At 36.8% G+C, this 15294-nt stretch overlaps 1 protein-coding gene across 21 annotated transcripts in view; it reads left to right on the plus strand.

Moving 5' to 3' along the window:
* The window catches only part of L3MBTL3 (L3MBTL histone methyl-lysine binding protein 3), a 123910-nt gene that overhangs the window by 43862 nt on the left and 64754 nt on the right, over positions 1–15294 (plus strand). For all 21 annotated transcript variants that reach the window (XM_063666576.1, XM_063666572.1, XM_054492327.2 and 18 more), the window contains 3 exons: positions 4387–4522; positions 6447–6538; positions 9081–9232. In XM_063666576.1, coding sequence (XP_063522646.1) covers positions 4387–4522; positions 6447–6538; positions 9081–9232 — 380 coding nt within the window. The remainder of the gene's footprint in view (positions 1–4386; positions 4523–6446; positions 6539–9080; positions 9233–15294) is intronic.

Genomic DNA, 15294 nt, shown 5'->3' on the forward strand with positions numbered 1-15294 from the left:
GTCTGGGGACAGAATTGAGTTTTACAAAATCATTGTGAGGAAGCGGTAAGTATAGACTGCTTTTGAGAAGTTTAGCTATAAAAGAGAAAGGGAATTTTTATGATATGTGTCTGTTTTTCAGCTTTTGGTGTTTGCCGGTTTATTTTACCTTCCCTATTTTTTATTATAAAAGTAATGTTTGCCCATTATGAAAACTTCAACTGTTAATAGTTTAAGAGTGCATATTAATAAAAAATAAAAGACCTGTTTCAGATCCCACTTCCTTCCTCCCATATTCCATATCCCAGAGAGCATGACCCTTAACAGTTGACTGTGTGCCTTCCAGATGTTTTCTCTGTGTATAAAAATATGTACTGCATTTTGTTTTTGACACACACACAAACACACACGCACACACACACACTTTTTTTTTTTTTCTGAGACAGGGTCTGTCTCTGTAACTGAGGCTGGAGTGCAGTGACGTGAACATGGCCTCACTGCAGCCCCAACCTTCTGGGCACAAGCGATCCTCCCGCCTTAGCCTCCCATGTAGCTGGGACCACAGGTGTGTACCACCTGATGCCCAGCTAAATTTTTTTTTTTTTTTTAAGAAACGGGGTCCTGCAATTTTTTTTTTTTTTAAGAAACGGGGTCCTGCAATGTTGCCCAGGTTGGTCTTGAAGTCCTGGGCTCAAGCAGTCCTCCCATCTTGGCATCCCAAAGTGCTTGTATAACAGGCATGAGCCACCACACCTGGCATACAAATTCTTTTTAACCGTTGCGTAGTTCTCCATTTTATAGAATTGACTTTAATTCATTTAACTGCTCTCATATTGAACAACTGAGTGATCTTCATTTTTTCATTATTCAAAAAAAAAAAAAAAAGGTCCAGTGAGCATCCTCTTACCTCTGTAAGTAGGTCTAGGATCTATCTCTAGAATTGCCAGGTGAAAAGTATGGACATATAAATTACATTTAAATTTTTGATGCATATTGCTACTTTTCATATTAATTTTCTCTTTTTTCTCTCCCTCCCTCCCTCCTTCCCTTCTTGCCTTTCTTTCTTTTTTTTTTTTTTTTCGCCCCTTTGCAATGCAATGGTAAGATAACATAGTATTTGAATTCTGAAGAAGCCACTAGGGAGTAGAGTATTGGAAGATTCAGAGAAGAGGCCTGCGAGAAGATGGGACTCAGAGTATATGCGGAGATCCAAGTCTTAGGCAGAAGGAGGAGTCTCTTGCATTACAACAGGAAGGTGGAGCAGGAAGAAGTAGGGCTCATGGATACAGGGAGGCTTGTCCGTTTGGAGGCACACATTTGGGAAATCTTCTTTGGGTTAGAAGGCAAATTACTGGCTGAGAGTGAGGATGGAGAAAGTGGGATTAGAAGCTGAAGGAGAAGGAGGGGGATTTGAAAAGACCACAGTGAAGAATGGGAGAGGGAGTTGGACAGGACCATCTAGGAGAATTGCTAGGCAGTGGCAAAGCCCAGCATTCAGGTGGAGTTGATTTTTGTTGGTCCATTTTCATTATTCGCAATAGTTATGCTCCACAAATTCCCTTGTATGGAACCATTTCTCTTAGGGGAAATAGAGGGTTAGCTGCCTGTGAGCCTCTGGTCACATTTTCGTCTACTGATCAGCATATAACCTTGTTTTATGTGTGTTTCTGTTTAAAGACACCTCATTTAATGTGTATTGTTCATTCATTAAAAATTGAACTCACAAGTAAGAGCACTATCACTCCTGCCTGATGAAGCTTATCTATCACAAGTATCTTCTCTGTAAGGCAACATCACAACCTTTTGGCACTTAGGGACACTAAACAACACCTCAGCACTATGGCAGGGGTCATTTTAAACAGTAGCATCGCCCAAGAAAAGCACAAAAATGTAGAACATGTGGCACTAAATGGACCACATAAAAGACACTTGTTCCCAGTACGAGAACTGAAACAAGAAGGTAAAGTGCCTTCTTGATTGACTTCAGCTGGGAACATGCATGTTGAGTGACTCAAAAGTGTTGTCAGTCTGTGCATGTCCACGAACACTGCGAGTATTATTTTGGGGTTACAAATAAATTGTAGCAATGACTTCACAAATGTGGAATACAGTGTGTGAATAATGAAGACTGGCGGTATGTCATTTTTTCCTTCTCATCACCATTTACTAGACTTGGTTAGGTGGAGACAAGATGGATACCTGAAATGATAGAATGTCACCAGGCAAGTATTTTGCAAAGGATATCAGGGCAGAAATTTTAAAATGTTGGCAAGAAAATGTTTTTTAAATGATTGCTAGGAAAGGAAGGCTTGGGGTGAGGACAGCTGCTAGGGAGGAAGTAGAGGGATCAGTGTGAGACTAGCGTTTCTGTTGAGATTGAGGAAGAGGCATCTGGGGGTAACTGGGTTTGCAGACTGGAATAGGAGTATGTGTCCCAGGGTTGGATTTTTAAATTTAATACTAAGAAGCAGAGCAGTTCTTGTTGGGGACTAGATTCATGGGAGTGAGGGCTTGAAGTAGAGAGGAAGGGAGCCAAAATGCCAGGGTATTGGATAAGTCATCCATATGAATGACGAAAGTACTCAGATGGAAAGGAAGAGAATAAGCCAGGGCTAAGTGTTTGGGTGGTTAGCATGAGGGAAGAAGAGGAGGAGAGTCGCTTCAGCCACATGGCTCGAGCCTCGGCGGGGGAGAACTGGCCTAGGCTCCGTGGTGTGGTGGGAGGCAGCAACCCGTCCTGTGTCTATGGGAGGTAGAGTTGGGAACATGAGCACCCTTGGGGAAAGGCTTGAGAAGGACGAGCTAGGTATGACTGTGGGCAAAGAGGGTGAGGATGTAGGAGATTGTTTCTCGAAGCATAGCTTTCCAGTGAGCCTGAGATAGAGACTATGGGGAGAACAGAGAGAGCTTGGCTCAAGTGAGCAGAAGCTCAGAACGGTGTGCCCACAAGGAACTAGAGGCTGTAAGTTACTAAAGGGCTGGGCTCTTAGGATTGGCCAGAGATAGCTGACTGTGAGAGAGAGGAGAGAAGCAGCCTTCTTTACATGGGGTGGCTGCAGGGAGTGGGGGTAGCTCCTGCTTTACTTGAGAGATTATATTTCCCAGGGATTCCAGTCTCAGCTCTATGGAGAGACTGTTCTCTCTGGGGGGAGTCAGCTTAGTTGTAAATTTTATGTATGTGGTATATCAATACATTCTAATTGAGAAAATACTGATACATAAGAGAAAATATTAAAAGTCCATCATTCCCATTTTGCCCCTTCCTTTTCACTACCACTTCCTAGAATAAATCATTATTAACATTTTGGCAAATATTCGTCCAGACTTCTTTTTACTACGTGTTTACATATGTATGCATATGTGTGTATATTAATGTATGTATATAAATGCATATACTTATGTATATATACACACACATAATACACATATGTATACATAATCATATACCCATAAATACATGTGGACCCCCACATGTCTAATTTTCTCATAAACTAACTCATTCTGTGTTATGTGTTCTACCACTTGAATTTTAGCAATATGTTTTAGAGAACTTTCCATGACAGTAACTGTACAGCTACCTCACTATTTGAGGATTAATTGCCCTGGCTCTGCACTCTGGTCTAAGTTCATCATTCAGGGTTCTGCAGGACAGACACTCCTGGAGCGGGTAGAGGTCTGGCGTGGTATGTGTTTCTACTTGAACACATCTGCTTGTGTTAGTGGGAAGAAGTCTGAGGGGCTGAACCTTCTCTCTAAGAGTCCAGGGCAGGGTATGATCCAACTCAGGTCTCGTAAGCCTATATGACCTTCTAAATCAGAATGTCTCTAAGTGGGGCCCTGTAGGCATATGTACGGCATGTGTTATACAGAGTACATTCTTACTAGCATTCTTAGGAGCCTGTCTCATCCAAGTAATAAACTAGGAGAGACGCTTTTCTTTCTTTCTTCCAACCCAGCTTTGGTGGAGAAAAAAAGCTTGACTTCTGTGCATATGCACCAGCTGTGGTCTGCAGCATTCAGTGCAGGGCAGACCGTCCACTCTGGGGCCATGCTAGAGCTGAGTGTGCTGTGCTGGTGTGCCTTCCAGCTTACCTTGGGGACACATCTTGGTACAACATAGGGAGTGGAGAAAGGACCTGCACTTGTGGGATATTATGCTTTGCCTCCTATCCGTGTGCTCCTAATGTAACTGAGAATGTTGCCAGAATGCCACAGCTCAGCTCTTCCCAATTTACTAGCTTTTGTCTTTAGATTCTGGATATTTGTTTAGTTGTTTTATTACTGTTAATGTGGGTGGTTTGATTAACATTAAGACTATATCATGCCCGGTGTCCCTGTTTATTTTTGTATATATATATGAATATTCTGAGTTAAAAAAAATAATTCAACCTGTTTTACCTGTTTCAGGTTTGTGGATACCGGATAAAGCTTCACTTTGATGGGTATTCTGATTGCTATGACTTCTGGGTGAATGCAGATGCTCTGGATATCCACCCAGTTGGGTGGTGTGAGAAAACCGGCCACAAACTCCATCCTCCAAAAGGTTTTGTCACCTTTTGTTTTATATTTTAAATTCAGTAAAAACTCATTTTCTTACATGCTACATTAGAATTATTAAGAATTCAGACTTTATGAAAATTCAGATAGGCACAAATTTAACCTTATTATTCATGATGAAACCATGTTTATTAAAGTAAAAGAAATAAAAGTAGAATCCAACTTAGGAAAATAAAGTACATTCTTATGCTTATTTTCATGTAAAATAACATGAAATTGCGTGATACTCAACTTTGACTACAAATAATGTTTAGCTGCAAATTTCTATTATTAAATACGTACATCTTTGAAAAAACTGACTTGAAAAATTAGTTTAAATTAGTTTACATAACTAAGTTTAGCGTAAACTGGTTTAAACTAATTTTTCAAATCAGTTTTTCATTATATAGAAAATCCTGAGAAATTATGCATGACCGTATAGATCTTAATATTTAGGAGATTGGCAAGAAGACTGTAACACTAAAAATTGGCTTAGGTGGGGGGTTGAACTCATAGCAATTACCTTTCTTATATTTGAGTACTTTATATTATAGTTCCCCAGTGATTTTCCTATTTCATGTTTACATCAAAGTTCAAGAATAACAGATATCGTCTTTTTCACTGTCTCCCTAAAGTATTCCTTAATTTTTTTTTGAGACGGAGTCTTGCTGTGTCACCCAGGTTGGAGTGCAATGGTGCGATATTGGCTCACTGCAGCCACTTGCCTCCCAGGTTCAAGCGATTCTCCTACCTCAGCCTCCCGAGTAGCTGGGATTACAGGTGCCTGCCACCATGCCTGGCTAATTTTTGTGTTTTTATTAGAGACAGAGCTTCACCATGTTGGCCAGGCTGGTCTCAAACTTCTGGCCTCAAGTGATCTGCCCACCTCGGCCTCCCAAAGTGCTGGGATTACAGGCGTAAGCCACCGTGCCCGGCCATATTCAGTAATATCTTATTCCCTTCTTTTTCAATCATTACATTTATTTTTGTTTACTTTATGTCAAAAATTCAGGTTACTGGGTTGATATTTTTGGCCTATCTCAGGACTTTAATGCATTAGCCATCCCTTTGTTTTAAGTGAAAAAATAATGGTATTTTATTATTTAAACAAATGGTTTAAATGTTTTATTATTTAAAACAAATGGTACTTTGTTTTAAGTGAAAAAATAATGGTATTTTCAGATAGCTGAAGGATTAAACAAAACAGCATAGAAAAGGTGAGGGTGAAAAAGAAAATCTGTAAGCCTTTTCACGAATTGATCTCTTATATATGGTAAATTATTAGCTGTATTTTTCATGCTGCCTTCTGGACTTTAATGAATGTAAAATAAAGCATATTCACAGATAAAGTAAGATGCTCAATTTCCTTTTTAAAGGAAATGTTAACTTCAATGAAATTTTAAAAATTAAGGGGAGGACATTTCCCTTATTGTAATTTGCCAGCATCCTTACTTCATAAACCTTTAATTGTCCTACTTGAAGTGATAGGCCAAAAAGATTTTACCTGTTTCATTTCTATTATTTCCACCTTCCCACTTGTTCCTATAAGTTAGTCTTCCCAAAATAGACTAGGTGAGAGAAAAATAAAGAATTTTGACTATTGTAGTTCAGTATCTATACTGCTGAGGAATTCTACCTAAATACTGGTAGAAATACCCTGATAATAAGTGTCCTGGGTATAATACATATTTGTTTCCTTGTTCCTTTTCTTTATATCCATTACCATTCATTCAGAATTGGAAAATAATGATACAGTTTGTTGAAAATAAACATAGTCTAAATATACATAGTTATGAATTATGAGTTAAATTTTGTTTATTTAAAAAGTCGTTTGATTGATTTTGGCATGTTAGAGATAAAAGTGGGACTGGAAAACTAAGTGTAAAATATTTTGGTATTTGAATCAGTCTGTTCATATGTGCTTACTCTAGGATATAAAGAAGAAGAATTCAATTGGCAGACTTATCTTAAGACATGTAAAGCTCAAGCTGCTCCTAAGTCATTATTTGAAAATCAGAATATAGTAAGTACATACAAAACACGTTTTCTTTCAAAGGAAGAAGTTTTTTGAGTGTCTCATAGGATCAATTACAAGTGATAACAAGGAACTATAATAAATTTTATTGCCTTGGTAAATAGAGTACTCTTAATTAAAGTTTAAAATTAGCTTAAAATCTTCATGAATAAATATGTTTTATAGCTATATTATGGTTGTCTCTTTTATTGCATAGTAGAAGACAAGATAGTACAAGATTCAGGTGAGATTTACAATTAAGATGCATAAAAAATTAAATTGGCTGAGATATTTTATTGTTATTATCACTTATATGGAAGTGCTGTTCAAATGGGATTCACATAGCCAGATGAAGGTAGCCCTGTTTCAGTTTACATGTAGGAGGTCACTGGAGACTGTGATGTATCTTCACTCTAGCTTATAGCTTTGTTTACAGTAAACAAAAACAATCTGGATGTGCATGTCTTTTCTACTTCTTGACCTGTATTCCCACTTTCCGTAACATGTTCCTCCATTGGCCAACTTGATCCATGACATTTTTCTTTTCCCAAGTTCTGATCTAATTGGAAAGAATAAAGGGCAAGCCAGTGGAAAACCAAAATGCCATATTTACAGATGGTCAGAGCTGAGTTGGAGGATGTGCATGGCTTGTATCTGCAGACAAATAAGCTTGATTCTGAGCCCTAGAATTGAAGAGATTTAATTCTCCTTTCACGCCCATCCCCCAAGCCTGGAGAACACTAGACCCTTGAGGAGCAGAGTGGAAACTGGGCACCCTGCAGCCTAGCTTTCTCTCTAGTATGATCAGTTCCTCTTTCCCAGAGTCACCAGGCTGGTAGCAGTGAGTGAGACAGTGGGGAGAAGCAGTAATGTTTCACTAACAGCATTCCCTTCAAATGGAAATAAATAAATATCAAGAGCAGGAGAAACCTCCTCACTCCAAAAATCTTTCATTTGGAAAACAGCATTAACCAGTTGGTTTGAGAGCATCAATCTAATGGCTGAAATATTCTCTGATTTAATCAAACACAAACCAGGTTGGATTACAGAACTGACAAATTGTGTTTGTGTGCATGTGTATGTGTGTTTAGGTTACTAATAGTGTTAATGGGCCAGCTTATTATTTTAAAACATCTTAATTGAGAGGATAGTGTAATTGCCGAAGTGTAACAGTGCATTGTCAGTTGGTATTCTCTGTCAAAACTTATACCAGGGAGGAAGGTCAGTTGGGTGGAAAACTTAGCAGCCTGCTGTCTCTGCTCCAAGTTTCCTAATCCCTGTCTGGTTCTCTGATGATGACTTCAGTCAGGGATTTGATTAACTGCCTTGAACGGTCTTCCTAAATTCTATGCATTGCCAGCATACAACTTAATCTTGGGCTCTCCATTTTGTATCTAAGAGACAATTAATTTTTCCATTTCTGGATTACCTCAGAATACTCAAACATTTATGATCAGAACTCGGATACATTTCAGTACTTAAATGCATAGTAGAGATTTCTGTATAGCATTAGTGTCTGTTCCATCCATTCAGACACAACTTATTCTAACATTTTCAGATACACGGCTGTCTACATTTTTGCAATGATAGTTGTATAATTATAGTAAAATGAGAGATAGCATCTATTTTGCCTAAAGTAGTTAGAATAATATCCGTATAATTGAGTCTAACAGAGGTTTTTGTTTGTTTGTTTGTTTTTTGTTTTTTGTTTTGTTTTGTTTTGTTTTTAGGGAAGGAATGACTTGTGTGTTGTGATTGGCATAATTGGTATCTAGATATACTAGTCTATAATATGTAGAGATAGATAAAGATATTATTCCTCACAAAAGACTGTAAGAGATTTTATATATTACTGTACCTTAAGCACTAACTCTTACAGAACTTTCATTGTTTTTGTTCCATGTTCTGAATGACTGATTATCTATGGATTTCTTTAAGTTACCAACTATTTTGAATAGCTGTGTACATTCAACAGCCAATTCTTTTGCTGCTATTAGGAATAAAATGTATCTGTAGTGTTGAGTAAAAGTTGTAATAATTTGCAGCCTTTCATATATGAGGATGACCTACTTTCGGTAGAGTAGTCTTTTGAGAGATATTTTCAGAAGTGGGAGTGAATTTGTACTGACTCATGCACATTTTTAACTTGATTAAGTGCATATTTTGTGTGAGTAATTTTCATTGTTAAGTCTGTAATCAAGAAAAGAAGGACAAAATGTGAACTATATGGTGAATAAAACTTGCCTACCTATTATAGTTTTTTAATTAAGGCATCAAAACACACGTTAAAATTAATTATTTTAAATTCTGTGAGGTGATGGATATTTTCGTTTTGAGGCCCAGATAGCTAATTGGGTGTAGCAGTAGGACTTTTTTTTTTTTATTGCTGCTTGTTGGAAAGCGACCATGCTGTGAAACTGGCATATGATTTTTAAATTATGTGAATACAGCAGTGGATGCTGGGCCTTTGAGCAGGAGGTGCAGAGAGTGTGCAGGTCTTGCGGTTGTTAAGTGTGTGCTTATCTCTAATTAAATCTGTGTGTTTTCATAGACAGTGATCCCATCGGGCTTTCGAGTTGGTATGAAGCTTGAGGCAGTAGACAAAAAGAATCCCTCATTCATCTGTGTTGCTACGGTAACAGATATGGTGGACAATCGTTTCCTGGTACATTTTGACAACTGGGATGAGAGCTATGACTATTGGTGAGACATTTTCCGTTGTTGTGTGCTTTTAAAAATTTAATGTTTATCCAAGTAAACGGTTTAAAAACAGTAATAGTGCAACGCTTATAACAAAAAAAACCAGTGTTCTGCCCCACTTTTTCCTATTACAGATTTTTAATTTTTTACCTGTTCCGTATGGGATATATTTAAAATAACATCCTGTAATTTTGCTTTATGATTGGTGTTTTAGTTGACTTCCTACTATGGAAGTGCAGTCTGCACACTCCACATTCCCAACATATGTTCACACGTATTTTAATCTTCCCTTCTTATTTGCATGCCCACCAGCTAATTTAAACATTCGTAATAGCTGACTACAAAATATATTGAAGAATATTATTTTTAATCCTTCCAGTTTTTAGATATCCTGCACAAAGTTGTAAAAACAACATATTTTACAATTATGTAATTATAAAATAATTATAATAAGGCCATTATATTTTGATTAAACAGTTGAAATAAGGATTTTTCATACCAAATTCATGTTCATTGATTGCTGTAATTCAGTTTCCTGGTAAAGGGCATTTCTAAAGTGTTTAGTTCCTTCTAGAGTACACTTGAATTGAGAACATTTTAGAGAAGTAACAGATATCTTTATAAATACAACTTGTGTTATAGGATAAGTGAATATTAACTCATATAAATATTGCTAAATGTCAGAGAAGTTTGTTTTTTGACCTTATTTTTTAGTATCCATATATTTAAACATTCAATAGACACATCGATAATTTCCATTACTTCTCAGATGGGATTCTTAGATACTCATCAGTTTTACTTGCATTGTTTAAAAAAGAGGAGATGTTGAAATTCATTTGCTATTCATATTTTTAAAATGCTTTCTATTATATGTTACCTACGCTTTTTGCAGAATTTTTTAAAAATGTAGACAATTAGTTCCATGGTTAGATTACACAGACCCAAGTACAGTTGGCCTTCTGTATCTGTGGGTTGCACATCCATGGATTCAACCAATCGCAGATCAAAAATATGAAAAAAAGAAAAATAGCAATACAATAATAAAAATAATACAAATACAAATATACAGTATAACAATTATTTACATAGTTGTAACTATGTAATTTACGTAGTATAACTATGTAAATTACATAGTATAACTATGTAAATAATTGTATAAATGCTGTGTAAATTCATAGCATTTAAATTGTATTAGGTATTATCAGTAATCTAGAAATGATTTAAAGTATAAAGTAAACAGAAAGTTGTGTGTAGGTTATATGCAATTACTATGCCATTTTATAAAAGGGACTTGAGCATCCTTAGATATTGGTGTCCAGAGGGGCTTCTGGAACCATCTCCTGCTGATACCAAGGCATGACTGTGCTTTCGAATATTTTTTTTGTTTTCCCCAGCTTTTTTCTGCAGAGCATAATTTTTCCTTATAGGACATCTTTATATTCAGTTTATAATAAAAGTTTTTCATTGAAATACAGTCAGTTTCTAACATATACAAAAGTAGAATAATAGAGCAGCCCTGCTGCAACCTTTACTCAGCACCAACAATTATTGACTTATATCCAGTATGTTTCCTCTGTATTCCTACTCCTAAAATCCCAACTCTGGGATTGTTTCGAAATCAATGACAGATATTAGAGCATTTCAGTATATGTCTTCTAAAGAGAGGAATTATTTTTATTTTTAAAAAATAATAATAACTATGATATTACTAACATACTTAAATATTTCTCCCTATTGTTTTAGTGGGATTTTGGTTTATTTTTAGCTTGATGGTTTTAGGTCCAATAAGGTGTACACCTTGTGATTGCCTTGCTTGACCTCGTTTAATTTACAGATACCTATTCCTCTCCTTTCTTCCTCGTTGATTGTAGCTTTTGTTAAAGACACCAGGTTGTTCATACTGTTGAGTCTCACAGTTTGATTTGCTGATTGAAACCTCATCTTATTTACTGTGTTCTTCTGATCCTCCTATTTACTGTAAATTGGTGGTTTTTGTTTTACTTAAAATTGTTGGGCCTGCACGGTGGCTTATGCCTGTAATACCAGTAATTTAGGAGGCCAAGGTGGGAGATCACTTGAACCCAGTAGTTTGAGACCAGCCTGGTCAACATAGCAAGACCCCTGACTCTACATAAAAATTTCAAAAACAGTAAAGATTTTCCATACATATTTTGAATGGGTGAGTGGATGAGAAAACTTTAACTTTGGAAACAGTCTAAATCTGTCCTGAATCAAACCTGTTTGTCTCCTTCTGTGCTTGGTGGGCTATGATGATGGCACTACTAGGGCGATAACTGGGCTCCAGGCCTTTTCTTAATAAATAATGCTAAAACAATGACTAGAATCTGTTGAAATGAGAATATTTTGTTTTTAAAGTTATGGTTTATTTGGGGAGGATTTTTTTAAAGCTTTTGCCTGATTTGAGCAAAATAGGTGAATGTCAGTTTATTTTTGTGGTCTCATAAGTATTACAGTGTTTTAAAGGTGTAAGTTGCTGATTTGACATAAGATGCGTTGCCTTTGAAAACATTCTTGTGGAAAAAAAGTAAGGGGAGAGTCTAGAAGAATTCGCCACATTCATTTTTCAATGCCAAATGTCTAGGGAACAAACAAGAAGGAACCTGGGTTCTAAAAAAGATCCTGGATTCTAAAAAGATCCTGGGCTCTAAAAATACAAAGAAAAGAAAAAAATTGATCTCTTTTAACTCGAGTTTTGTGCTTTTATGAGCACAAACTAATTATTTTTAGGATGGAATGTACTTTGAGGATTACTTAGACTTCCAGCTACTGACATGAAATCATTTTTTGTTAATTGTCTGAAAACAAAAACTGTGTTTTCTTCCTCAACATGCAGTTGAGGCACAATGGAAATTGTTTAAGTGCTCTGGAATTTCTCCACTTTTACTAAATATTATGCTCTTTGATCTTTGAATTTTGGAATGGTTTTTATCTGCATAAATTACTTCGGTATGTAATTGAGGTTACAGATTGGGTTGCCTTTCCCAATTTAAAATAGTTTGGAAATGAGATATTTTTTGCTTTGAACTGAATGGTAATTCTGTATCTCTTTTTTACATTAGTGGGAATTTGAAAATATATATGTGTCTGTATACATTTGTGTTACTACATGTTTAGTTGCAATAAAACATTTCTAACTTCCAAAGAGGAACATGATAAAAATTTATGTAGGACTGAAAAAGTAGTTTTCTATGAAAGGAAAATAGCATATATTAGAATAAAAATGGCTTCACCTCTGGGTTTCTTCTGTGCTTTTGTTACTGATAGTTGGTAGCTGTTCGATTCTATCTCCTTGACAGTTGTTAGATTTAGGAATAATCCTATATATAATAGAATATTGCCACTAGAAAGGACTTTAGGGACCCAGGAAGGTAGGTCAGTACCACGGGGAGGGTACCTCCAGGTTACTGCTGCCCTCCGACCACTGCAGCCTCTTTCCTGATTATCTGCCTGAAGATTGGGCTCTGGGGCAGAACACAAAGAGAACAGTCACCTCTTTTCTTCCAGGCACTAGGAAGGAACCTTTCTTTTAAAAAATGTTGTTTTCATGTACCCTTGTCTTTTGGGATCCAGGAAGGATTGACAACAGGATTTGGCCCATTGTTTAGTAGAAGGCCTAAATGAATGAGGTTGCAGCTTCAGCCATTTTTTATTCCATTGTACTTTGGTGTCCCAGTGGAGTCAGGGCAAAAATTAGCAACAAAAAGATCTATGAAAAAGAAAAGGGTTGTTAGTGAATTAGAACAAATATAGCAGTGGGCCTTTTCCTAATTGCCTGTAAGTGTAGTGTAAACTTTTTTTTTAGAGATGAATCTCTTTTACATTTACAGATTAAGAGCAATAGTAATTTTATGTGTCTCCCTAAAATCATGTTGAAAAGTTGTCAGTTTCTTAGAGCAGTGTCAGTTAATAGGCTTGTCACTATTTGGTTAAATTTGGGAAGCACTGGTTGGTGGTGGTGATGGGAAGGCCGTGGAGATGAATGGAACCTGGGCTGTTCTGAACTTCAGCTTTGAGGGGCTCACGGTCTGGGGAAGGAGAGAAACTAAACACCACTGTCTTGGCTGCAGGGCTAGGTGGTGGTTAGTGCTTAATTTTTAGAACCAACCACTTGGAGGAGTGATGGCACTTGGAGGGAAGGACTGACTCAAGCTCACTGGAGGGCTCTTGGGGAGAGCTTCTTAGAGGACATGGGGATTTAAGCTGGACCAAGAAGGAATGGGTACTTAGAGGTTGGGATGGAATATTCTTGGCTAAGGAAAGCACTTGCTTGTGTTTTGGCCCAGGGGTAGGATGTGTTTGGGTAATGGCAGCCAGTTTATTCAGTGCATTACTTAACACTTCTAAACTTTAGCTGTCTTCTGAAAGGGATTAATAATAATACCTGTCCCATCAGGTGTCGTGGGGATTAAAATAAGAGTTTTAGGAACAGAAGCTGATTTGCAAAAGGTTGAAGAGCGATAAGGGATACTAAGCAGAGAAGTTTAGTGCTGAAGGCAAATGGATTATTGCTTAAGAGGAAGTTGACTTCTAAGGAGGGTTCCCTGCACCATGAGCATTTTTGAGCTTGGTTTTTAGGCAGAAGGCAGGAAGCCACTGTGGAGGGAGAGAGTGGAGATTTCTGAAACTGTGGGTAATACTGGTGGCACCACGTCTCCTAGGAGCAGCTAGCCTCAGGAAGAAATAAACTTTCTTTTCACTCAGTCTGGAGAAAAGGAAGAAGTAAAAGGAAAATTTGATACGAGGGTGATGAGATGCTGTCACCTTTATCTCTTCCAAGTATTCGTTGTGTTAATGAAAGATTTTAAGCTTGAAGCAAATTAATAATATTTCAAACAGCTACTGTGGGTAATAGAATTGGACATGGATTAGGGATGGAAAGGATCACTTGATGACTCAGGCTGATGAGGTTTGGGGTTTAGTAGTAAAGTGCAGAGTAATGGAGGCCCTGAAGAGTTCACATATAAGGGGAGCCAGGAGAGTTGGGTACTGAGTAATAAATTGGCAGAGTCATCATGGTCTGTGTTATAGGCAGTGGAGAAGCCAAGTGTCCTGTATTTCTTCAAATAATCTAAACCACTCTTGCTTAATGGAGAGACTTTGATGTTTTCCATAAGTAAGCATCTTGCAATGTTCTCCTTTGACTCTGCCTGAAACTGCAGAGCCTAGCATGTGTGCGTTAGTTTTTATTTAGCTTTTGGCTGTGACTGACAAAACCAGAATCCCTTTCTTTTCTACCCAAGTGCTTGGTGAAATCATTTAACCTCTTTGATTTCCATAAAATGAGGATCTTCATGTCTCCTAACTTTATCCTTATATCATAAGCATGGATTTTTTTAAAAATAGATTATTTCTTTGGTTTCTGGCCCTTTTAGAATTTACTGTCTGAGTCTCATTGGGTCTTAGCAGTCATTAGCAGTGAATAATTTGCACTTATACATGAAATGTATTTCAAAAATTTGAAATGGAGACTTCTTTCATGATATACATAAAAATCCAAAAGAAAGGAAGAGTACAGCAATCAGTGTTTTGTCATACTTTTTACCTTTACTTGTTCTTCATATTTATTTTCAGTTACATTTCTACTTTTGAACACTAGATGGGACTAAGAGATGACTTGTTTTACAATAGTAGCAGAAAGGCTATCACAGCCTTCCAACTTTTGAGTGAAGTGTTGTTTGCTTATTGAGAAAATATAAGTAAAATAGATAAAAACAGTAATATTTTTATCTTCTCTATTGAGACAGCTTCTTTGTTTGAAGTGGTGACTTTGATCAATATCTAGATATTATTTAAACTTTATATTAGATTCAGATGGTACAAGAATGAGTGACCATTAAGAGACCACAGTATTTTCCTTAATTGCAGTTTGTATATCCAGCAAAATCAAAGAATAATATTCAGTGTTTCTACTTTAAGCACTGTGAGTCCGACAGATAATTAGAAAAACTACTGTCTAAGTTCTATTAGATTGAGAAGGAAAAAATTAAACAAATATTATATATTTGTTATTTTTTCATTTTTTATGATGCTATCTATGAATTAAC

This window comes from Pongo pygmaeus, chromosome 5 (genome assembly GCF_028885625.2).
Source record: "Pongo pygmaeus isolate AG05252 chromosome 5, NHGRI_mPonPyg2-v2.0_pri, whole genome shotgun sequence".
NCBI classification, from domain to species: Eukaryota; Metazoa; Chordata; class Mammalia; order Primates; family Hominidae; genus Pongo; species Pongo pygmaeus.